The sequence below is a fragment of the Astyanax mexicanus genome, chromosome 3 (genome assembly GCF_023375975.1).
Source record: "Astyanax mexicanus isolate ESR-SI-001 chromosome 3, AstMex3_surface, whole genome shotgun sequence".
Lineage (NCBI taxonomy): Eukaryota > Metazoa > Chordata > Actinopteri > Characiformes > Acestrorhamphidae > Astyanax > Astyanax mexicanus.
In genome coordinates, this window is record NC_064410.1 from 13676741 (window position 1) to 13704160 (window position 27420).

The following is a 27420-nucleotide window of genomic DNA, read 5'->3' on the forward strand; positions in this document are numbered from 1 at the left end:
GCTGAAATGACTGCATGTGCTGAAGTCTCTCTCTCTCTCTCTGTATATATATATGTATATATATATATATATATATATATATATATATATATATATATATATATATATATATGTATATATATATTTCAATATTAACTAATAAAACAGTTCATTATGGTGAATGATAATGGTAAAGTCAAAATATCACATATATACACATATGTAATTATTGAGAACTCCATTTTCTAATCAGAATGTAAGACCATTTAAGATGCTGACGATAGACATAGAAGAAAATCAAAGAGTAGTATATTTGTAAAGAGCTTACTTCAATTTAGTGCTTGATCTGTTTTTGGTTCTTCAAGCTCTGCTCAGATGATCAGCACTAATGAAACCAAAAGTGTCTCTTCTTTAAGTATATCAGCACGGGGGCTGGGCCTTCTCAAGTTATGGGGTATAAATATCTGGCTGGACTCCAACATTCTTTCATTTATCTTTCTGACCAGAAGAGCTGAGAGAACTTCATCCACACCTTCACTGAAGTCCTGAAAGATCACGGTAGGGAAGGGTATTATTATTATTTTTTTCATATTTAATTTTTTTTAAACATTGTTGTTGTTGTTGTTATTATTATTTGACAGGATTACTTTTTGCAGCTTATAAAAACAATAGATTGAATAATTACAAAAACAAATTAATCCATGTATAACTTTAAATTGATACTCTTTTGAAACTAAAAGTGTTTTAAAGGCTGTCTGTGATGCCAAATAAAGACTACAGAGGTCATTGGGTGGGATGTGCTACATTATCTGGTTAATATGATATGATTAAACGTTTAGATATTTAGCTAAAAAATAATCACCCAAATCACCCTGTCTCTCATTTTATTTCTGTCTCTCTCCCCCTCTCTCTTTCTGTCTCACTTTCTCTCATTTAGATTAATGGTAACACTTTATAATACTGTTCCATAGTTAATAGGTAACTAAGCAGGAACTAAGTAATAGTGCTGCATTAACACCTAAATCTTTTCTATTAACTACCAGGGATTACTGAGTAATTACTCAGTAGATAGTACTGAACTAATGATTACAGTAGTTCACTATTAACTCATTAACACATTAATTACTAAGACTTACATATCTCGATATGTACTAATTATGTCTCCTTTATAGTAACTATTCATTAATTACTGTTCAAATCAACATAAACTGCTCAGCTAAAAACTCTTACATGCCACCTGGGAACTATGGATCTAAATCAGTGTATTAGTGTATTATCCTTAGTTTCTCCTAAATATTAGCAACACAGAGTAAAATACTACAGTGTGTAGTAGTCTGCTTAACCAAAAAAAAAACATTATAATGTAATTTTATTACATAGGAGACATTAATTAAAGTCAGAGGTGGATAGTAACAAATTACATTTACTCACGTTACTGTAATTGAGTAGAATTTATGAGTAATTTGTCATTTTTAAAGTAGTTTTTAAAATAGGTAATTTTACTTTTACTGAAGTTCATTTTGACACAAGTCATTTACTTTGCTACATTGTAAAACTCTCCGTTACTGAGTAAAAAAACTGCTGGGAAAAAAAAACAATTGTCTGAATAATAAAAAAAAAATTGCAGCTGATGTGCCAGCACACGGATGCTCGCGCGTGGAATAACGAGGCAATAACGTCCTCATGCAATATAAAATGTGCCCCACCGGACAGAGCTGTAAACTTTCAAAACTTCCACATCAAACCTGGGAAAGCATGTGGTGGTAAATTCACTGGTTAGCTGTGGATTTACTTTACAAAGACCAGTAATCTCCGTTTATATGCAGCTACAAAGATTATACACTCGTATTTAGTAAAATATCCAGTACAATAATCACTTTATTAAAAATTGTACAAACTAAGCAATTTATATATATCATTTTATTTCTAATTTTTCCCATTTTCTCCCCAATTTACACGACCAATTACCCAAACCACTCATTAGTACTCCCCCTATCACTAGTAATGCCCCAACACACCACTCGGGGGAACCAGTGTTCTGTCGTGTTATGCTACCCATCGATATGTGCTTCTTTACGGCACTGCACATGCGCACAGCAACATTTTTTGTATGATTTCATGTTCTTAATGATATTCCCTTAAGTTTTTATTGGAAACATTAAACAATCTGCTTGAATGTTAAAACAAAACATGTAAATAGCAGTTAAAGCACAGCAATAGCAAGTTAAAAAATAATAATGTAAACTGTAAAACTATAAAAATACGGTTTATAGTTACCTATATATATATATATATATATATATATATACATACATATGTATATATATATATATATATATATATATATATATATATATATATATATAGGTATATAGGTATATATATATATATATACCTATATACCTATATATATATATATATACCTATATATATATATATATATATGTATATATATATATATATATATATATATATATATATATATATATATATATATATATTCAAACTTGAGTTGAATTTTAGCAAAGTAAAGGTATTTTTACTTAATTATAATTTTTCAGTACTTTTTCCACTTCTGATTAAAGTTCTCCAGAAGGCTTATACAACCATAAGACTGACTGTAAAAATTTAGTTTTTAATGATCATTGCTTTAATATTAAGCACCAACCTTAAAAAAGTTCATCTTCAGCCTTGCAGTCTCACAGAGACTTCACAGTGCGCATTATTAGGATAATTGCGGTAATTTTACAGCGCCGGACCGCTGGCCTCTATCCGTGTGTTTATCTGCTGCTGCAGGTTATTCTATCAGTGGTGATATTAAAGCCAGTGACACCACTTATCATATATTAACCTTACTTACCTTAGTATGCTCAATATCTTCCAAATGTTAGACACACTGAAATGTGCAGTAGTCTGCTTTAACCCCCATTTTTGGAATGTTCTGTGAGTGTGTTACAGGTGTTTATTCTAAACCTGTGCTCTTCTTCAGTCCTTCTGGAGATGTGCTCAGTAGAAGTGATGGATCAAATACAGCTTTACTGTAGGTTGTGGCCTACATCATAATTTTTGGGAAAATCATGTTTAAAAGAATAAATATTTGTGTTAGATAACGGACTAGGTGTTCCTGTGTTCTTAAAAATGGGTCCCTGTCTTCTTATTAGGGAGTTAACAGCAACACATGGTAACCCATTACTTATAACTGACGCGTTACTGTGTTCTTCTTTAAAAGTTACTGCAGATCATGTCACAGTATTATAAAGTGAGAAATATGGTAACTAATTACTAATAACTGAGGAATTACTGCAGATCATGTCACAGTATTATAGTGAGAAGCATAGTAAATAAATTGTAATACCCGACAAGTCACTGCAGATTAGAAAACAGTATATTAAAGTGAATATAATAATAATAATAACAACAACAAGAAATATGAACATTCATGCAGTTAATCTGTTTTACCTGCACTGTGTATTTGCCAGTGTTAAATTAACAGTGTTAGTGTTAGATTAACACTGTGAATGTTAAAAACCTCACAGTGTAATTGTTGGTTTTACTCTAGTTAACTAACAGTGCTAACACTGGCAAATACACTGTATAGTGTTGTATATTTAACCCTAATATAGTCAGTACATCATGTAGTGAACTTAGCTAGCTAACTACCACACATTTAACCTCTTAACAAAAATATGATATTTAATATCTGGCTGTGTTTATGAATACTTATAGATTCAATATAGACACCCAATATGCCATTTTAAAGCTTAGAATCTCTGCTTGTCAGTTATGTAGCTGTATCTCCTTTCAGAAAATAAACATTTAAGTTATAAATCATAATTTTATACATTTGCGTTTTTCGTATATTTGATCGAATGCGGTCATGTTATTAACCATTCGAACCGTCGGTTCCTGAATTAGAGCCGAAAGAGCGCGTTACAGTGTGTGTTCAGATTTTAAATCTGCTTGGGTTTTGTCCCGGGGTTACCCCAGGACACTCCTCACACTTTATTCTTATAAAGTTTCCAGTCCTTTGGAGAAAGAAAAGACCATTACAGGTTCAGATCACAAAAATATCTAACCAGTGAAAGGGAGCAGTTTATAATTTTATATGATGATTGTAAACACTTTATAGCAAAATGTAGAGTTGCCAAAACAATTCATCCATATAAATATTTCATTTTATATGTCTGAAAATAAAAAAATAAAATAGAAAATCTGAAAAGCGCCTAAAAATGTTACTGTTTTTTTTGTTTTAACCATATTTTGGCCATTACATGTTCAATTTAATAATAATTAAGTGTCTTAAATTAATTGTGTAAAGGCTTCTAAGTAATATTAATTCGTAGAATTGACTTTAATTATTTATTGACTTTAATTATTTAATATTAGAGTGATAAGCCTTCAAATTTGAGTATGTATTTTCAGGCAGAAATTGGTAAAAATAGGCTTGGAGCTTGACTAACACACACACACATTTAACCCAGTTAACTAATACACATTTAACCTAGCTAATGTTGTAAAAAGAAAATGAAAGATGGGTTACCCCCATCCACCATCCGGGGTACAACTCCCCTGCGTGTTCGTTTTGATGGAGAGAGTCGCAGACAGGTGGAGTGAAGTTGAAAGCAAATCAAGTATTTATTACAAAGTACTGAGCTCAGGAGAACCAATACATATGAGACAGTTAGCAGCCATCAAACAGTAAAAAGTTCTGCCCCCCTCTGATCTGACTCCATGTTTATACCCCAAATGACGTGAAACCTGCTGATGAGGCGTTGCTAAAATCATCTCATGTTAGTATGCATAATTTCTTGTGTTAGTAATCCATTTCACGTGTCTGACCGGACCACTAGTGTTTGGCCTTGACTGTATCCAGCCGGACAGTGTGACATTGTTTCAGGAATTGGACAGTGCCGCCCTCCCTATGTGCGCGCGTCCTCCTCCCGCTTTGGTAGGTGAAGGACTTTACACGCACAGAGAGAAAGGCCGCCCCGTTCATCCCGAGGTCTCCTTTGTATCAATTCAGTTCGTACAGAGTGCACCAGTCGATGATTGATGGCCGTTAGTTAGGGTCATGCAGCGACCGAGATGCCTTAAGCGTGAGCTACACAAGTCACACAACAGATTTCATATGTTATATGCTAATATGTTAATAACCCGTGGTTAGTACGCCATACAATAGATCCTATGTGTTAGTTAAATGCCTTATGTATCATGTGGGTTAGTTTGTCATATAATAGAGTCTGTGTTAGTTACATGCCTGATCAAGCAATGTTTAACTATATGTGTAAAGAATATATATATTGTGATTATTGGTTAATCTTCTATATAAATGCGTATAAGATACAATGTGAGTATTATAAATGCGTATAAAATACAATGTGAGTATTGGTTAATCTTCTATATAAATGCATATAAAATACAAGGTTTCACACAATGATTATGTAATTATAGATGCTAAAGTTAAGTAATCATAATTGAAAGATATTTGTCAAAACACCCAAGGTATAATAAACAGTTACTCTTCAATTCCCCCTTATGACGTATCAACAAGATACGTCATCACATTGTAATTCCTCCAAACATGTATTTACATATGTTCAACACTTGATAAACATGTGAGTGAACATTTAACTAGAAGTGAGAGCGAAAACCTGTCCGGCAGCCAACCAACCAATTTTTGACAGGAAAAATTCTCTCACGGCCCCTCTGACCCCGGCGGCCAATTTTACTCTGTTAATGGAGGAAGTGACATTATTGCTCTAAAGTCATCCCCAAGACTGGTTAGTTTACAGCAGTTCCTCCTGTTCTTCCTCACACTCTAGTATAGGTAACATATATGGCGGTTTATCGTCTTTGCCCTCCATCATTCGTGTTATTGTTCTTTCTATCAGGGATCGAATACACGGCACACAGCAGCATCCGCATGTAACTAAAATAGCAGCGAATACAGCGATCGCCGAAGCCATAGATATAAATACACCCTTCCATTGTCCGAAAGTTCTCTCCAGCCATTTAGTGATTGGATTATCTACCCCCGTGTTCTCTGCCATTTCTCTAGACAGGGCTTTTAGGGCAATTAACGCTACGCACCCGTCCATGTTAGCTTCTCTGGCTTGTGCATTTATCCATTTTATCCATAAGTTGCTCCCTTCAAACCCTGTACTTAACTTTACGATCTGTTCGCTTGTCCATGTAGAATAATCTGCTCCCAGTATAGGCCGGTCCCCCCCATTATTGTCTATTGCGTTTTTTGTGGCCTCGTCGGTGTTGACGGTCGGTTTATCTGTAACTCTAACTTTGATCCATCCTACAGGGTCGTTACCATTTACATCCACCCCGACCCCTATGAAAAATGCCGAAGATTTTTCCCCGTTAGGATCAGATTGCCACTCTAATGCAATGGTTATTAGATTATTTATCGGACCATTATCCCTTTGTATGTTAAGTTTATTCCATTTCCACCGTTCACGAGTCGCCCAGCCTTCGGTAGGATCCCAATTGACATGTGTTGACCTAATTACGTTTTCCCACTTGTTACAAGGTCTGGCCTTATAAGCTGCTTGGTCGGTGTTACGGTTACACTTAAGATTATCATCACGGGACCAACACAAGTACACCGCTTCCCCCTTGGACCCCTGCTTACCACAAGTAACCACGTCGCATAAGTTCACTGTCCATGCGGTCGTCTCACCCCAATAATAGTGTAATTCTATACCTCCCCAGCGCCTGATGCATTTTGAGTTAGACTGATTGATGGTTGATCGTTTGGTTCTATTAAGCTGTGTGGGCTGGTCTTTAGTTGTTGCGTTTGTCGAGTGTACGGTTGCCGATGTATTTACAATTGTTCCCTCTACCGTTATTAGTTGTTCTTGCTTTGAGACAATGGCCAGTTATTATCATTATACCCATCAGGGTAATGGTTATTATTACCTGGAGCCATATTGGAATAACTGGAGGAAGTGCTGGTTCGTTATGGTGTCCGTACTTTGCCCTGTTCCACCCTCTTTTCCCGTACCAAACCATTATTAAACCATAAATGTGTTTTCCCTCTAAGTTTCCCACTATTTAGTAAACTGTTATCTATAGCTCTATATGTGTAAGTGTTAAGGTTACAGAGTGTATTTTTTTTTTTTTTACAATTCCGTTTTTTGAAGAGTCCAAGGCAACCTGCAAGCAAGAAAGGTTTTATTGTACTGGATCATCAAGAGCTTAGACAGCTCTCTGGTGGTGCCTGCCGTTCCCGTAGTGTTCAGATGGCACTTGTTGTCGGCTTAGTGTCACTTATTGAGGTGGGTGTTCCAGGTTACACTTGGTGAGGTAGGTGTGCTCTTGTCGCACGTCTTTCTCTCAAGGCGTGCTCAGATGGCACTTCTTATCTCTTGCTCCTGTTGCTCCCCGGGTGGCAGTGCTGGCTTGCACTGAGATAAGTGGTACCACGAGCTGCCTTTTCCCTGAAGTCATACCGCGTGGCTGGTTCTCTCCGTCACCCGGAATGGACCTGTCCAGCGGGGCTCTGACCACTTTCGCTTAATGGCTCTCAGGTACAACCATGGGGCCACGGCCACCTCTAGAGGTATCTCGTGCTCCTCGTCTCCTCCTCTGTGTTTCCGTACCTGCACAGATAAATCCTCACACACTGATTTTAGTTTCAAAAACAGCTCACGATATGTATCTGTTGTAATCCCAGGCGAGCCCGCATCAGGACTCAATCTTGTTCTTGGGCCTGGGAATGCTACGCCTCTGACCAGCTCAAATGGGGAGAAGCCTGTGCTTCTATTAATGGAATACCGAATGCTGATCAGGGCAATTGGTAGGGCATCTAGCCAATTCATGCCCGTGGTCAGTGTAATCTTAGCTAATTTGCATTTCAAATTTTGATTCATCCTCTCCACCTGACCCTGTGATGCAGGATGATACACACAACCATAGCTATGGCGCAGCCCCAACGACTGCTCCGCCCACTGCAGTGTCTTGCTCGTAAAATGAGTGCCCCGATCTGAATGAATTTTTCTAGGAAAACCGTTGGCGGGTATCCAAGAATTGATCAGCATCTTGCACACAGATTTGGCATCCTCTTTTATGGTGGGGATTGCCTCCACCCACCCTGAAAATCGGTCTACTACAACCAGGAGATACCTGTATCTCCTTACTAAGTCAATCATGTCAGTATAGTCAATCTGAATTTCTTCTCCGTGGGAATCTGGCAATGGAAACTTTCCAGGTGCTACCTTAAATGCTTTTGCTACATTTTGGGTGTTACAAATCTGACATTGGGTGATGTAATCTACTACTAATGCTGTCATGAATGGGTGCCACCATTGTTTTAGATTTTCCAGTGTTTGTTGTCTTCCTACGTGTGCTACTGTGTGTGCTTCTTCTAGAACTGCTTTCGCTAGTGACATTGGTAATACTGCTTGTCCCTTTTGCGATGTCCACACCTGACTGTTTGGACTAGCCCCCTTTGCTAACCACGTTGACTTCTCCTCTGGACTTGCTTGGTCCTGCATCTGTCTGAGCTCTTTTCCTGTTGGAATTGGCTCCTATGGTACACTGGAGTCCAACACAAGCATGGTGTTGGGTTCTGTGTATCCTGCTGCTCCTTTTGCTGCTCTATCTGCTGCCTTGTTTCCTCTATTTATCAATGTGTCCCCCTTTTGGTGTCCTTTACACTTTACAATCGCGACCTTGCTTGGTTTGTGTATTACTGCTTCTAAGCGCATCAGTTCTGTCTTGTGTTTGACTGGTTTCCCTGAGCTTGTGACATACCCTGCCTGTTTCCAGTGTGGAATGTCTACATGAGCAGTGGACACCATGTACGGTGAGTTGCTCAGTACTGTGCTCAGTACTGTGACTTCCCTTCCTTCTGCTAACTCTAGCGCTGCAATTACTGCTAATAGTTCTGCTTTCTGTGCTGATGGATTTTGTTTCACTTCTTTTGCTATGATTGTCTCAAACTCATACGTCTCCCCCTTTGCTTCCTGAACCACTGCATATCCTGCTCTGACTTCACCTGTATCTGCTCTGTACCCACACCCATCTGTCCACAAATTCCACGAGCCTGGAATGGGTGTGGCCTGTAAATCTGGTCTTACTTTTCCTATCCTTTCTACCTGTTCTTCACACTCATGTGGTGGCCCTTCCGTGATTCCCTCTGCCATGTTGACTCCCTCATGTGTGTATCTGATGTTGGGTGCAGTCAGTGCTTTGTGGATGCGTCTCTGTCGCAATGGAGTGAGTGTGAACATTTGTGAGTTTATGTACGCTACTACTCCGTGTGTGGTTAGTATGTGCAATGGGTATCCTGCTACAAGATGTTTCTGGACTAATTTGGTCAGTCCTGCTACATGTCTTGTGCACTGTGGTTGTCTCCTCTCTATAAGGTCCAATGGAACACTTAAGTACATTAGCACTGCTCTACCTTCCCTCTGTTTCTGAAATAGTACACCATTGACCAAAGTGTCTGTTTCAGAAACATCCATGTAAAAAGGCAGTGAATAGTCAGGTCTGGCTAGGTCAGCCGCAGTAGATAAGGCTTGTTTAACATCTATAAATGCCTGTTCTGTCTCTACTGTCCAGGTCAATGTACCAGACAAATTCCGTATTCCTAGAGATTTCACCATGTCTCTAAGAGGTTGTGTTCGTCCTACAAAGTCAGGAATGTACTGTCTGCTATAGCCTGTCAGTCCTAAGAATGCTAACATGTCTTTAACAGTCTCTGGTCTTGTGTGTGACAGTATAGTGGACCTGTGTGTGGCTGACATGCCCGTGGACCCCTGTGTCACTACCCTCCCCAGGAAAGTTACCCTAGATCTGCAACACTGTAACTTTTGTTTGGACACTCTGTACCCCGCTTTCGCTAAACATTCCAGCACTGCCTTGGTTGCCTGAAGGCAGATTTCTGGTGTTGTGGCACAAATAATTGCATCATCCACGTACTGGCTCAAAATAGAGCCTTCTGGCAGTTGGCATGATTCCAGGCTCCGCCTTAGGGCCTGATTAAACAATCCTGGCGATAGAGACAATCCCTGAGGTAACCTAGTGTATCTGTATTGTGTACCTCTGTGTGTAAATGCACATATATCTCTGCAGTGCTCCGCTAGGGGCACACAGAAAAATGCGTTTGCTAAGTCAATGCATGTGAACCATTTCATGTCCGGACCCAATTCAGATAGGGCAGTATATGGGTTAGGAACTGGAACAGTAGATGTAGCTAAAGCTGCATTTATTGCTCTTAGATCATGGGCCATCCGATATTGGCCAGGTTCCTTTTTTGGAACCGGCAAAATCGGTGTGTTCCATGCTGATTGGCACGGTTCCAAGACTCCTGCCTCCAGCAAAGCCTGGACTGTATTGTCTAAGGATGCTACAGCATCTGGCTTTTGTCTGTATTGGGGAATCCAAATTGGTTCTGTAGTTGTCATGTGAAATGAGACTGGTGTCTGATTTATGTAGCCTACGTCGTCTGGACCTGTGGACCACAATGTGTCAGGCAGTGATTTCAACAATGCCTCTGTGAGTGGGTGATCTGAGTCCTCACAACCATGGTGTCTAGGTAGCAATTGATGTTGCAATGTGACTGGGGCAGTGAAATATGTGGTGCTGCTGTGTCTGACATTTTATACCAAGTGTATTGAAATGGCGTCTGTGTAACTGGTGATGCTATGCCTTCAGGACCCACAAAAATCTCGTTGGTCTCAACAGACCACTCAGTACCCTCCAATTCTATCTGAAATGTGTCATGGTAAGTTAAGTCTCCCCCTACATCATAGAACAGGGTGACATGGTATGGGTCAGGCGGCGGTGCATAGGGTGCCATGGCTTTGATCCAAGGCTACCACTGTTGGAACAAGTCAAGTAATGGCGGTGTCGTGTCTGTGAGTTCAGACAATAGTCTCCAGTAAATGTCCACTGATTCGTCTTGCTCTTGCCGTACCAAGTACATTCCATCAGTGTACCCCATCACCCCCACAGTCTTTTGGCCATCCAGCCATGTAAGTGTAATTCCGTCAGGTTGGCACAAAATAGTGACTCCCATTTTCATTAGCAAGTCTCTACCACAAATGTTCAAAGGTGCCTGTGGTGCAATTAAAAACACATGTGATACCGTCTGTGTTTGGCAGTGACGTTGGTGTCCCCGAGAAGCCCCTAACCTGCACAGTCTGTTTGCTCATTAGGTGTGCTGGTAATACTGTGGTGATGGCTGACCAAGTGGCTCCCGTGTCTACCAGAAAAGGGATTTTGGAGGCCCCCACAGTCAATGACAGCATGGGTTCTGCCCTTGCCCTGCTGTCCTGGTGCTCCTCTGGGCCCCGTCAGTGTTCACCCCATGGCTCCATGCTGTACTGACCAGCAGGATGTTGGGGTGGGGCTTGGTGTGAGTTTGGTGCCTGGTGTGGGTTTGGGATTGCTGTCTCAGGTGCGAGTGATGCTGTACATTGTGTTACCCAGTGGCCCATGGCCCCACATCTTAGACATGCCCCTGATCTGGGCCGGCCACATCTCCGCCACCTTCCACCACCCCGCCCCCTGCCCCCTGTGTAGGGCTGCTGTGGGAAATATGGATCTGATCCATAGCTGTGTGGTGGGTTTTGTGTGGGCCCTGACTGCGCAGGCATGTATGTTTGTGCATTCATGAATGTCTGTGGTTGCTGTGTTGCAGTCATAGGCATCATGGTGTCAGGCTTTTGTTGCACTTTATTATAATTTATTGTTTTTCTGGCCTCTGCCAGCTGAGTTTTTAGTAGTTCCCTTTCCAATTTAATTGTCTCCTTATCTTTGTTATCAATTTTAGCCTTGTATTTGTTCATGTGGAACAAAACGTTCCGGACCCACTGTTCATGTGGTTTGTCAGGGCCCATATCTGGGTCCTGCTCAATTTTGTCCTTTATGAGGGTGGGCAAGCCTTTCAAGATGGCAGTTCTAAACCAAACCACCTGCTGCCCCCTTGCAGGGTGAACCCCTGTAGTGTTAGTCCAATCCTCAACTGCGTTACCCATATACTCCCCCGGGTTGTGTTTTTCATCCCAGGTGTATGATGGGATTGTAGATGCTGCTCTAGTAGGCCACATCTCTCACATAACGTCAGTCAGGCGCTGTGAGTGAGCATGGAAAGGGTCATTGTTTGGTTGTGCATATGTTTGGGCTTGTCTTTCTACCTCAGCTGCTTCCATAGAGGTGGTTGACCTTTTCACAATGTTTCTAAAGTCCCCTAGTGCTAGAGTCATGCCCCCTGTTAGGCTATCCAGCTTTCTTAGCCAAGCTGCTGCCCCACTAAATAGAGGTGGAAGCTGATCGGCTAAAGTCTGTGCATCTCTAAGTGTTAAAGGGACATATTTATGTACACCTGTACTAGTGGCCACTAGTGGACACATTATGTCCATGTCAGGTGTACTCCTGTATCTTTCAGGTTGGTGTCGTTGTCTGGTGCTTCTTCTTAAAGTTTTTGCTCTGTCGGAGTTGAGTGTGTGTGTGTCCATGGCCCTTTGGTTTAACTCCAAGTCTCTCTGGTCGGCTATTATTATCTGCTTCATGTCACGTATTGATTTGTTCAACTCAGCCACTGCACTAGCCCTTGCGTGTGCTACTACACTGTCTTGTACACTGTCGTCATCCTCAGCCTTGTCGCTGTCATGGTCAGTTTCGTCATCAGTCGTCACATGTCCTTCTAAAGTCGCTCTGATAAGTACTGTGGGTTTTGTTTGGTGGCGCGTTGTGTTAAAAGATGGTTTGACTGGTGTTTGTTTACGGTGTTGACGCTGTTTATCATGTGTGCCATTATTCACTCTAGCCTGTAAACTGTCAGAAGAGTGTGAGTCAGTCTGGTTGGCATGAAGTGTCTCATGTTGTCTACGCAGATGAAAAGGATCCTCTCTGTGTGTGTGTGTGTGTCCTGCTTCTGCTAGTGGAGTGTGCTCTCGGGCTGAGCCCCTCCCTTCCTGCTTTTCCACACTCACTACCCCAGTGTCTACAGTAAAAACTGGCATTAGAATATCTGCAGATGGGACGTGTTTTGGGTTGTATGGTGGAGGCGGGGCGTCAGGCCCCTCCCCCTGGTGTTTTGTATACTCACTGTCCACTTCCGCCTTCTCCGCAGTGGGTGAGGTCGCCTTTGGCCTGGACGGATCTCGTGTTCTCGCTATAACTAAGTCAGGTAGCATGCTCAGAAATGCAGTGGTGATCGCTCTCAGCTCCGCTAAGTTTTCCTGGGCTACTTTAAAGCTATGCTTAGCTTTGGGGTTTTTTAGCAAGCTAACCCGATTCACTTCTGCTTCAGCCTGATTAGATATGTCGTCTAATTCCCTCTTCATATGATTAATGCAGTTTATTAGACATATTCTATCCCCCGTGTGTTTTTTGGCCCATGTGTCAAATCTCCTGATCACCCTTTTCTGTACTACATTTCGCTGATTTAAATCCAAAACCCCCTCTCTAACTCTTTGAGCTATTTTCTGTTCAATCGGTTTCCATTCCCAGGTCCCCACACCGTAAATGGCATCTAGCTCTTTAACCACATTTCTACTACTAGCCATGTTGTGTGCAAGGTGCTGATCAAGGGTGGATCTCACCTGAATGGGTCTTCGTTCTACTTCTCTCTCAAATGCGTTTCATTAACACCGTAAGGTTTCCACGCATGAGGCTTTTCGAACCGTCTCCTCACAGTTTTCTGCCTCCTCTGCCCCCCTTTGCAGCAGCCGCTGCACTCCGCGCTCCTCGTGCGGTATGGAACTGAGAAAAAAGTTCAGCGTTAGACTCCGGTGTGCTCTAAGTTTTACTTCAATCAAGAAAAGCAGTATCACCTTAAGATAAAACCACAATATATTTTGTTTCTGAATTACCGCAACTGTTCTCCGCTTACAATTCTACTTTATTTGCTTATCCTCAGACAAATCAAAATCGCCAATAGAACCTTAGGTCCTGTCTCAATCCCAGCAATCTATGTGACGACCTAAATGCACTTCGGAATTAGCTGTCAGATAGTAGACGTCCCATAACCAACAATAAACTGAACCATACGTATTTCGAACTGTAGAATCAGTAAACAACCTTATTTTATCTAATCCGAAGCGTTTAATTACCAAGCAAGCTGAGCACAGATACCTTCAGTAAAGAAACGTGCCTCAAACCGGGTCAGTGGCTTTCAAACAGCTCTCCAATAAATCAATTACGTTTTATTTATTAGAAAAAGTTCAGTCCAGTCTGTACAATTATTTTCAATATGGAATCCAGCTAAAGATTGTAGTTTAGCCAATCAAACTATTTTCCGGACGCATTAAACAGTTAGCGAGTTAAAAAGTATATATTTTATGCAATATGCACAACAAAAGGTTACAGTTACGAGCTGAAAAACAATTGTATGCACACCGCCAATAGCCCATCAATTTACACGTTATATACTAACAACAACAAAAAAATAAATTCCAAACCCGGCAGGGAAATATGGGCTGGATATATTAAGTAGCAGGCTAGTTAAAAAAGCACATTACCACAAAGCAAGTAGTCAAACAGAGCTAGAAAGTTATTATAGTTCGACAGGATATAGCAAGTAATTCACTAAATATACACCAAGAAGCAAATTAGAAACAGAGCAAGCAGTAAATTAAACAACACTAATAATTTTCGTGCAGAGTAAATTGCAAAACCAGTCATATAATATAGTATTATACCAACAATGATATAGCCAGCTTGGCAAGGATGTTTAAATGTGTAGAGATGGCGAACAACAGGTATGCTTAAAGCGATATCCTGGCAATGAACATGTCTCTCAGATGCTATTAATCAGAGTCAGAGTCTGCCATAAAATGAATTGGGGAGAATGGTGGGCTCAGAACAGACTGGATATGACCCGCCACTTGCACAGTTTGATATTCGCCGAAAACCAACAAACCTCCGCCAGGTGCTGTCACGGCAGAAAATATCTTTATCATAAACAGTGCTGCATCGCTCTGCTGTACACGTGTAGAGTGAATTATTCTACTGGTTGGGCATAGCATCAAGTTTGCCGTAATTATCATACGCTGCTGATCATTACAAACCGGCACTGTGTAATCTGCAGCCAACTGTTGTTGTTCTGGCCCTGTCGTAACTGGAGTTCCGAAGATACCCGAATTTCTCACCTCTGGTCTAAAAACGTCCTGTGAGCCAATTATCCACACCCATTCTTCAATCGTTATTTACATCTGTATTAAGAACAAATCATTAATCTACGGGAAGACAGCCCCCAGCCTCCTGCTCGGGAAGGCCCACCTGTTATCCAATGCTCTACTACCCTCTAATGTGCACAGAAATACCTAGCAGTTACATCCACAGTATCAAACAATAACTCTTATTTAAACAACTTGTAAAACTTCGTAGTAGGCACAGCATCTACTATTTTTTACCAAATTTCTTGAGCAGGAACAGCATCTGCTTTTTTTTTTTTTTTTATTAACCGAATTAAATACAGTGAAGTAGGGACAGCATCTACTCGAGCAGGTACAGCATCTGCTCTTGTTTACGAGTGGATCAATCTCGAGGTGAGTCTCTCACCTGGCCTTTATCCGAACTTCTCGTCAGAAGCCGGGGGGACACGCCAGCTTCCAATCCTTAACCCTTGAGTAGGAACAGCCTCTACTCTTTTTTATTTACGAGTGGATCAATCTCGAGGTGAACCTTTCACCTGGCCTTTATCCGTACTTCTCGTCAGAAGCCGGGGGGACACGCCAGCTTCCAATCCTTAAAACCTGAGTAGGAACAGCCTCTACTCTTTTTTTTTTAACCCTGGAGTAGGAACAGCCTCTACTCTTATTTAAAATACCTTGGTATGCTTCCTGCCCCCCTCCGGACAGCAGCCAGACCGCTGCTCCACTCAAATTTGAAATAACCAATATGCAGAATTTGATTAAACCGGCTCTGCTTACCTGTTTTGTGAAGTTCGGCTGTGAGTGGATCAGTGCCGGATGCTGTCCTCTGCCAGACTCCTCGACGTCGGGGTCACCAAATTGTTGTAAAAAGAAAATGAAAGATGGGTCACCCCCATCCACCATCCGGGGTACAACTCCCCTGCGTGTTCGTTTTGATGGAGAGAGTCGCAGACAGGTGGAGTGAAGTTGAAAGCAAATCAAGTATTTATTACAAAGTACTGAGCTCAGGAGAACCAATACATATGAGACAGTTAGCAGCCATCAAACAGTAAAAAGTTCTGACCCCCTCTGATCTGACTCCATGTTTATACCCCAAATGACGTGAAACCTGCTGATGAGGCGTTGCTAAAATCATCTCATGTTAGTATGCATAATTTCACATGTTAGTAATCCGTTTCAAGTGTCTGACCGGACCACTAGTGTTTGGCCTTGACTGTGTCCAGCCAGACAGTGTGACATTGTTTCAGGAATTGGACAGTGCCACCCTCCCTATGTGCGCGCGTCCTCCTCCCGCTTTGGTAGGTGAAGGACTTTACACGCACAGAGAGAAAGGCCGCCCCGTTCATCCCGAAGTCTCCTTTGTATCAATTCAGTTCGTACAGAGTGTACCAGTCGATGATTGATGGCCGTTAGTTAGGGTCATGCAGCGACCGAGATGCCTTAAGCATGAGCTACACAAGTCACACAATAGATTTCATATGTTATATGCTAATATGTTAATACACGTGGTTAGTACGCCATACAATAGAATAGTGTTAGTTACATGCCTGATCAAGCAGTGTTTTACTATATGTGTAAAGAATATATATATTGTGATTATTGGTTAATCTTCTATATAAATGCGTATAAAATACAATGTGAGTATTATAAATGCATATAAAATACAATGTGAGTATTGGTTAATCTTCTATATAAATGCATATAAAATACAAGGTTTCACACAATGATTATGTAATTATAGATGCTAAAGTTAAGTAATCATAATTTAAAGATATTTGTCAAAACACCCAAGGTATAATAAACGGTTACTCTTCACTAATTAACACACATTTAACCTAGCTAATTAACACACACATTTAACCTAGTTAACTAACACACATATAACCTAACTCACTAAAACACATTTAACCTAACTCACTAAAACACATTTAACCTAACTCACTAACACACATTTAACCTAACTCACTAACACACATTTAACCTAACTCACTAACACACATTTAACCTAACTCACTAAAACACATTTAACCTAACTCACTAACACACATTTAACCTAACTCACTAAAACACATTTAACCTAACTCACTAACACACATTTAACCTAACTCACTAAAACACATTTAACCTAACTCACTAAAACACATTTAACCTAACTCACTAACACACATTTAACCTAACTCACTAAAACACATTTAACCTAACTCACTAACACACATTTAACCTAACTCACTAAAACACATTTAACCTAACTCACTAAAACACATTTAACCTAACTCACTAAAACACATTTAACCTAACTCACTAACACACATTTAACCTAACTCACTAACACACATTTAACCTAACTCACTAAAACACATTTAACCTAACTCACTAACACACATTTAACCTAACTCACTAAAACACATTTAACCTAACTCACTAACACACATTTAACCTAACTCACTAAAACACATTTAACCTAACTCACTAACACACATTTAACCTAACTCACTAAAACACATTTAACCTAACTCACTAAAACACATTTAACCTAACTCACTAAAACACATTTAACCTAACTCACTAAAACACATTTAACCTAACTCACTAAAACACATTTAACCTAACTCACTAACACACATTTAACCAAGCTAACTAACACACATTTAACCTAGTTAACTAACACACATATAACCTAACTCACTAAAACACATTTAACCTAACTCACTAAAACACATATAACCTAACTCACTAAAACACATTTAACCAAACTCACTAAAACACATTTAACCTAACTCACTAACACACATTTAACCAAGCTAACTAACACACATTTAACCTAGTTAACTAACACACATATAACCTAACTCACTAAAACACATTTAACCTAACTCACTAACACACATTTAACCTAACTCACTAACACACATTTAACCTAACTCACTAACACACATTTAACCTAACTCACTAAAACACATTTAACCTAACTCACTAACACACATTTAACCTAACTCACTAACACACATTTAACCTAGCTCTCTCTCTCTCTCTCTCTCTCTCTCTCTCTCTCTCTCACACACACACACACACACACACACACACATTTAACCAAGCTAACTAACACACACTCACTTAACCAAGCTAACACACACACATTTAACCTAGCTAACACATACACACACACACACACACACACACACATTTAACCTAGCTAATTAACACACACACATTTAACCTAATTAACTAACACACATTTAACCAAGCTAACTAACACACACAAATACAAACACACGCACGTAACCTAGCTAACACACACACATTTAACCTAGATAACTAACACACACCCACACAACCAATTCAGGCCGTAATTTCAGGCGGAAATTGGTCAAAATAGGCTTGGAGCTTGACTATTGAAGAGTAACTGTTTATTTTACCTTGGGTGTATTGACAAATATATTTCAGTTATGATTACTTATCTTAGTATCTATATTTACATAATCATTGTGTGAAACCTTGTATTCTATATGCATAACCAATACTCACATTGTATTTGATCATTTGTATTACTCACAGTGTATTTTACACGCATTTATATAAAAGATTAACCAATACTCACAATATATTATTTACACACATAGATAAACATTGTTTGATCAGGCATGTGACTAACACATCTATTATGACAAATTAACCCACATGATACATAAGGCATTTACTAACACATAGGATTTAGTATATGGCGGAGTAACCACGCGTTATTAACACATTAACATATAACATATGAAATTTATTCTTGAAGCATTCGTTCACTGCATGACCCTAATTAATGGCCATCAATCATTGACTGGTACACTCTGTATGAACTCGACTGATACACTGTATGAACTAAATTGATACAGAGGAGGCTCTTAGACAAAGCAACCTTCTCTGTGTGTGGGTGCCTCCCTGAAACCTGCAGCTGCTTCAAAGCGGGGGGTGACGCACACTCACACAGATAATGCCACAATGTTCAATTCTGGAAGAACACAGTCAAGGCCAAACAGTAGTGGTCCGGTCAGACACGTGAAACGGATTACTAACACGTGAAATTACGCATGCTAACATGAGATGATTTTAGCAACGCCTCATCAACAGGCTTTACGTCATTTTGGGTATAAACATGGAGTCAGATCAGAGGGGGGTCAGAACTTATGCTGGGATGGCTGTTAGACGGTCTTTCATGTGTGGGTTCTCCTGAATATTCAGCACTTTGTAATAAATGCTTGGTTTGCTTTCAACTTCACTCCACTGTCTGACTCTCTCTATCAAACGAACACGCAGGGGAGTTGTACCCCGGACGAGAGGTGGGGGTAGCCCACCTTTCATTTTCTTTTCTACAACACTAACTAACACACATTTAACCTAGCTAACACACACACACACACACACACACACACACACACGTAACCTAGCTAACTAACACACATTTAACCTAGCTAACTAACACACACACACATTTAATGTAGCTAACTAACACACACACACACACACGTAACCTAGCTAACTAACACACACACACACATTTAACCTAGCTAACTAACACACATTTAACCTAACTAACACACACAAACATTTAACCTAGCTAACTAACACACATTTAACCAAGCTAACTAAAACAAATATAACCAAGCTAACTAACTCACATTTAACCTAGCTAACACTAACTAACATCCTAAAGCTGTTTAACAACACACAATGTGTCCTCGTCTGATCCGGGAGTAAAATAAGCTGGAAAAGAACTAAATTAATCACTGTTTTTAATAACAGATGGGTGTGTTTGTGCTGGTTAGTGTTTGTAGATGCTGTGGTTTTATAGGATATGTGGATTATGAATATAGGTCACTCCAGTCTGTAGTTCATACCTTCACAACACCAGAATGCAGCTGCTGTCAGTTCAGTGCTAGCTAGGCTAACAGACTGCTGGTGTTAATCTGTTTACCTCTCAGACGCTGACTTTACGTGTACCGTTCTGCTGTACAGCGTTTCCAAAGTGAAAACTCTCCAGATAACGGACTTTATTTGTAGACAAACAGCTAAAGTTACTCAGTAAGCCGCAGACTGAAGCTGCTGGGGGTTCAGGGTAAACTGTTAAACTGGAATCCTGATCAGGGATGCGTTTTGTGTTAACGTTATGGCGGGTTTATTGTTCAGCTTTAGCTGTGGACTGGAAAAGTGGATCGGCAGCGCCCGCCCGATATCCGATTCGTCGGATTACGTCAATATCGGCCCAGATACCGATATTGTATCGGATCGGTCCCATCTCTAATCAGATGCCCCATCCTCTGCTCCATCTCCACAGTGATCAAATATCAGGTCACAACATATTTAACATTGCTCAAACTTCACATAAGTTTAGGAACTTATGTCAGTCAGTATAGGAACTTCAATTTTAGGAATGTTCCTATACTGAGGTTTGGGCCTCCTTGGGCTAATTCATGCTTGTACACGGAATCACTGCTTGCTTCTATATTCTTACAATTTATTTTTATACAATGCAATAAAAAACAGAAACAGCAGACATTCCACACATCTGACATATAGAAATGATAATTTATCAGTATCACATGGGTTTACATTATTTTTAAACAATTAATATTTGCACAATTTTAAATAAACATAAAAGTGAACAACACATTCTTAATTTCTTGTCACAACTATTCCACAACTTATGAAATATACATTGATTCCTTTCATTCGTCTTTGCTCCTATTTATTTAACATACTTATACTTATACGTTTATAATTGCTCTCTCTAATTTCAAATAACTTCTAAATGCAGGTAGGAAGTCCATTATTTTGTGCTTTGTACAACCCCAAATGGAAAATGTTACGGCAGTATGAAAGGCACAAATGAAAATTAAGTACAGCGTCAACTTCTCTTAGCTCTCAGATATCTAGGATGGACCATCACAAGGTGTTAGTTTATATTGTGGTCAGACTAATCAGTATTTTGCATCATTTTTGGAATATGTATTATAAATAAAAAAGACAATTCAGATTTTAGCAACAAGACCAAAACTCAGGTTCTGTCACGGTATGTGGGCAGTTCAGTATACATCTGTGATGCAGCTTTAATATAGAAAAGCATATTAAGATCTTAGATCAACAAGCACTGCCATCAGGACCACATCTTTTACAAGGACATCTATGCCGTTTTCAACAATCAAATCAAATCAAATCAAATGTATTTGTATAGCGCTTTTTATAACTGGTGTTGGCACAAAGCAGCTTTACAGAAACATGATCACAGGACAAAGAGTCAGGCAAAAGATTAAACATAGAATATACATAATACAGAACCCCCAGTGAGCGCGGAGGCAAGGAAAAACTCCCTCAGAGCTGCAGGAGGAGGAAGAAACCTTGGGAGGACCAAGACTCACATTTAAGGGGGGACCATCCTACCACTGGTCAAATGGCTTTTAAATTAATTTAAAAAAGTCTTTCATACATCCACATAGGTTTTATATATTCAGGAGTATAGCAGAGCCACTAATGGCTTATAGAGTAAGATGGATGATGAGCAGCTGATCTGTGGTGGTGGATTGAGAAGAGCTGACTTCAGAAACTTCCAGTCTGGCCAGACAGAGGACATGAGAGCCTGAGGGTCCAACATCCATCGGTATCGGGTCAGACAGGTGGGCAGTCAGTAACTCGGAGGAAGGCAGAGAGATGGAATTAGTTTTGACTGGATTCATGAAAACAGAGAATAAAAAACATTATCAGAGTGTGGCTAATGACTCCGGCAGATCTAAATAAAACAGCCTAACTAAAGGCAGAGAGCCAGAAGGTAACATAGACACGGAGGCTCCCTGAAACACCGGCATCCACCCACTCCACCGTCCACAAACCTGAGTGAACGTGTGCAGTGGGAGAACAGCAGCACCAGCATCTCAGTTTACCACAATTCCCTCTGTCCATGAACCCCTGGATCTGCAGCCTTATCTAAAGGGAAAAACATTAATTACCAAAAGCTAAACTAAACAAGTAAGTTTTCAGTCTAGACTTAAAGATTGAGACTGTGTCTGAGTCCCGAACATATTCGGGGAGATTATTCCAGAGTTGAGGCGCTTTATAAGAGAAAGCTCTTCCTCCTGCAGAGCTCCTCTGAATTTTAGGAACTACTAAGAAACCAGCACCCTGAGATCTAAGTAATCGCGGTGGTTCATAATAGGAGATGAGATCTTGTAAATACTCCGGAGCGAGCCCGTGTAGGGCTTTATACGTTAACAGGAGAATTTTATAGTCTATGCGGAATTTGACTGGAAGCCAATGCAGTGCTGATAGTACTGGACTAATATGGTCAAATTTTCTTGTTTTAGTAAGGACCCTGGCTGCAGCATTTTGAACTAGCTGAAGTTTATTTAAGTTACTGCCGGAACATCCAGACAGTAGCACATTACAATAATCTAGCCTTGAGGTAATGAAGGCATGTACTAATTTTTCTGCGTCATGCAGTGATAGGGCATTTCTTAGCTTGGCAATATTACGGAGGTGTAGAAAAGCTGTTCTAGTAACATTAGATATGTGTTTATTGAATGCTAGATCTGAATCTATAATAACGCCAAGGTTTTTAGCTGCTAAACCAGGGGTGACTGAGAAGTCAGCCAGATTTAACATTAAGTCTGATAATTTATTTCTAGCAGCTTTGGGGCCTAATAGGAGAACTTCTGTTTTATCACTATTTAATAGTAGGAAGTTGTACAACATCCATGATTTTACATCTTCTACACAATCCTCGATTTTCTTTAATCTCATTCTGTCATCAGGTTTGGCTGATATGAAGAGCTGAGTGTCATCCGCATAACAATGAAAATTCACATCATGTTTTCTAATAACTTTGCCCAGTGGGAGCATATATAATGTAAATAATAACGGTCCTAATATAGAGCCTTGTGGAATTCCATATCTTACCTTAGTATAACTGGAAGACATATCATTTAACCTCACAAACTGATAGCGATCGGTTAAGTATGATTTAAACCATGCTAAGGCAGTTCCGGTTACACCGACCATGTTCTCTAATCTTTCTAGAAGGATAGTATGATCTATTGTATCAAAGGCTGCGCTCAGATCGAGAAGTACCAGTAGGGAAACACAGCCTTGGTCGGCGGCTAAAAGTAGATCGTTTGTTATTCTAACTAAAGCTGTCTCGGTGCTATGATGAGGCCTAAATCCAGATTGAAATTTTTCATAGATCTGGTTTCTTTGCAGGTAAGAGCAAAGTTGTTGGGCTACAGCTTTTTCTAAAATCTTAGAAATAAACGGTAAGTTTGAAATAGGTCTATAGTTAGACAGTACACTAGGATCAAGATTTGGTTTCTTGATCAGAGGTTTAATTACAGCTGTTTTAAAGGCTTTGGGTACATGCCCCAGGGTGAGCGATGAGTTTACTATCATTAACAGAGGTTTAACTATATCTGGCAGTACCTGTTTTAGTAATTTTGTGGGGACTGCATCAAGTGTGCAGGTTGTGCTGTTTGAAGAGGAGATAATTTTCTCTAGTACTAGCTGTGGAAGTGGGTTAAACACTTCCAACCTAACTTCAGTAACAGGGTTTTGTTCTAGATCAGCCACACCAGATGAAAGAGAGGATGTGCTGTTTATCTGTTTAATTTTATCCCAAATGTTTTCAATTTTACTATTGAAGAAGTCCATAAAAGTGTTGCTGGTGTGAATGGCTGGAATCTGAGGTTCAGTACCTGCCTGGTTTTTAGTTAATTTGGAAAGAGAGCTCTAGGATTATTTTTATTAATCTCGATCTGTGAGGCCAGATACGCTGAGCGGGCTTTATTAAGTTCTTTTCTATATTTAACAAGACTGTCTTTCCATGCAGAGTGAAACACTTCCAGTTTAGTTGATCGATATTTACGCTCTAAATTTCGTACTAACTGCTTTAAGGTACGAGTTTGATCATTGTACCACGGTGCGAGCTTTTTCTCTCTCTCTATTTTGTGTTTAAGGGGTGCTACAACATCTAAGGTAGAGCGAAAGGTATTTTCTAAACCTTCGGTTAGTTTGTCTAGTTCTACAGGAGAATATATTAGAGTTGATAAATCAGGAAGCTTATCTGTAAATTGTTGGGCTGTAAAAGATGTTATTGAGCGTTTCATAGAGTAGCTAGGGGATGTACGTATATTATGACTGAGATGTAATTTAAATGAAATAAGGTAATGATCTGAAATTGCGGAGGTTTGAGAACGAATATTCGGGTTATCTATGCTCACACCCAGGGTCAGAACTAAATCCAGAGTATGATTTCAGTAATGAGTAGGTCCTGTTATATTTTGAATAATACCAACTGAGTCTTAAATCGATGTGAATGCCTTTTTTAATGGATCATCCAACTTTTCGAAATGAATGTTGAAGTCTCCAACTATAATCACTTTATCATTACTTACTGCTAAGTCTGTGACAAAATCACTAAATTATTTAAAAAATTCTAGATAGGGCCCTGGTGGTCTGTAGATATTAATTAAAGAAAATTCATTCTTTTTTTGTAACTGGATTGATTATACTGGTGTAAAGAAGCTCAAAAGAAGTAAAATTATCATAGTGTTTCTGAACCACAAGCTGCCCACATTACAAAGAAGAAGGTACGGGTTTGCATACATATGAAAAAATGCACAACAGTGATCTGAGATGGTGACATCAAAAACTTCACATATGTTAATAGAGAAACGTTGTGATATGAAAAAAAGACAAGTGGGGTCCCAATATGTTCAAATATCCTATCAAATATCCTACCAATATCTTGGATTTTGAATTTTTTTAAACAATTGTTTATATTTATTGTTTTTTTTTTTGTTTTGTTTTTTAATGATGAACCATTGTACACCTACTTATATAGAATCATATATTAATAAATTGTCATTCAATCCTTGTAATTGACTTGAAAAATGCATGTTGTTATATATTGGTAATCTTGAACTATGATTTAAGAGTCTTAAATAACATTTTACTCTTTATGCACACTTGTCTCTTGTTTAATGAACAGGGAGGAAATGGATTCCCAAATTGCAAAGACCACTCAAAGTCTCACCAAAGCTGAAGACATGAGAAACCAAACTCAGCTCATCATGCAGCCCTACGCCAACTGGGAGGAATACCTGACTCCTGCACCACTCTCTATAGCCATACTGGGAGAACTGGTCTTCATCTCTTCCACAACAGATTTCTCTATAAATAAAAACCCACCAAAGGACGGCTACAAGCACATCAGATACCCAGATTCATTCCGCGCCTGTCTCATGCAGGTGTGTAACTCTGGCTGGTGTGCTTTTAATGAAGCCCACAAGAACATGGATCAGATTCGGCTCCACACCATGAACGTCCCGAACTACATGAAGACCGCTGTGAAGATTCTGTTCCAGGGAAATGATGAAGTTGTTCAAGCTCATCTTCCTGACCAGCTGGAGAACATTCGTGTCATTGCAGATGACTGTCTTAAACTGTCTGCATCAACAGAGAAGCGTTTCACTGATGTTATCAATATTATCCAGGAGCTGCTGGAAGCCTGTGTAAATGCAGAGCACTTTTATGGAGAAGAGCTGGAAGAAATCAAGAAAAAACTGGAGGAAAACAAAATAAAAAAAAAATCATCAGAAGAAGCTGTTAAACGCTCTGAGAAGATAGCTAAAGCCATGGAGGAGGAAATGAAGGAAGCACAAGAGAGCTACAAAGCAGCAATGGATTCTCTACCCAGTGGATGGGACATGGTGGCTATGGATCTTGTTGCAGCTTTCACTGAAAGTATGTCAACTGCAGTGACAGGAATGACATCTTTAGAGTCTCAGCCCATGATAAAAACAAAAACTACTCCAGACACATGCAGTGATACACAAGGTAACATCACATCTGCAGATGAAGTGGATAAAATAAACATCTTTTGCAAGTCTGCAGAAATCCTGGCCTGTGCTGAGATATTTCAGAAGTTTGTGCATGATTCCACCATTGACTGGAAGATTCTGTATGATCAGAAGAAGAAAACTCCCAATACAGATTATTTGAAGGGGCAGTTCACAAGAATCAACAGCAATTTAGAAAAAATCCCAGAATGTACACCAAAGAAGCGTGTCCAAGAAATATGTGAAGAGGGCATTGACATCTGTGATGAACTGGCAAAATATGCACCAGTGGGGAAATGTGAAGAAGCTAAAACAAAGCAGCTGATCCAGAAAATCAGAAAACTGACTGATTCAGCTCGAGCTTTTGACTCCAAGAGCAAAGATGTTACAAAATCTCCTTCTCTGACTCCAAAACCACCAATGATGAGTAAAGAAGAGAGTCAATCTGAGAAGAAAAGTGCTTCAGAAAGGGCATCAGAGAATGCCAGATTCCGCATAGAGCAGAGCCGAGCTCAGTTGAAGGAAACCAGAGGATCCTATGAGAAGAGTGTTGAGAACATGGAGAAGAACCAAAAGGAACTGACTGAAATCCTGATCAGCATGAGAAACTGTGAAGTCAAAGAGATAGACTTCAACACCACCATAAAGATGCTGGTAAAAGGGATGGATGCGATGGGGAGGGTGAAGGAGCAGTGGGAAAAGATGGTGCGGTTCTTTTCCATGGTGTCCAACATTGTGAAAACCAGTCTGACCAGAACTCTCAAAGATTTCGTGTCCACATCTGAGAAGACTCAATCTCTCTCCTACAACTCAAAACTCTTCTCAAAAGATCTGCTCTACAATCAAGCCTTTCAGGCCACGAACATCGCCAGCCTCGTCCACATGATCTCAGCAACCTACACTGACGTCTCTGAGAAGTATCTGATGGATCGGGTCAGCTCACTGGGAAAACTTTTGACCATGGATAAGGAAAATCCAGAGTTTGAACAGGAACGTCGTCAGCTTCAGGACTCCTGTGATGAAGCTCAGAAAGCCATTTTGCGTCTCGTCCTGAAAAATAAGGAAGAGTTTGAAAGAAAGACCAACGCAAGACTGGAGAAGATCGATAAAGAGCTGCTGGCTATTCTTCCTGAAGCTGCTCCAGAAGAGATGAAGAGTATTCAAGCAGCTGTTAAGAGTGGATTCACAGAGGAAGAAGAAGATGATTATGCCTGAGGTTTATGTGGAAAAGGCATCCTGATTTAATTTTTAAAATTACACGGATACTGATGATGGCTTTTTTGCTTTGGCGTTTCACACATTAATTTTGCTTAAATACATAATTTTCTTTGCTAATGTCCACCATCTCGGTTTTTCCTATCATTGTTTATCTTTATAATTAATTATTTTTCAAATTTACAATTGTTAACTACCTACATCAGGTATTGGAAATTTAGAACTGAAAGTTGACAAGAAAA

At 39.8% G+C, this 27420-nt stretch overlaps 1 protein-coding gene across 1 annotated transcript; it reads left to right on the plus strand.

Moving 5' to 3' along the window:
* Nucleotides 1-425: 425 nt before the first annotated feature.
* On the plus strand, nt 426-27357 carry LOC111196225 (uncharacterized). The gene is made up of 2 exons (XM_049475892.1): nt 426-537; nt 25114-27357. Exon 2 carries the CDS (start codon nt 25121-25123, stop codon nt 27176-27178), a length of 2058 nt encoding a protein of 685 aa, XP_049331849.1. The 5' UTR covers nt 426-537; nt 25114-25120; the 3' UTR covers nt 27179-27357.
* Nucleotides 27358-27420: the final 63 nt, after the last annotated feature.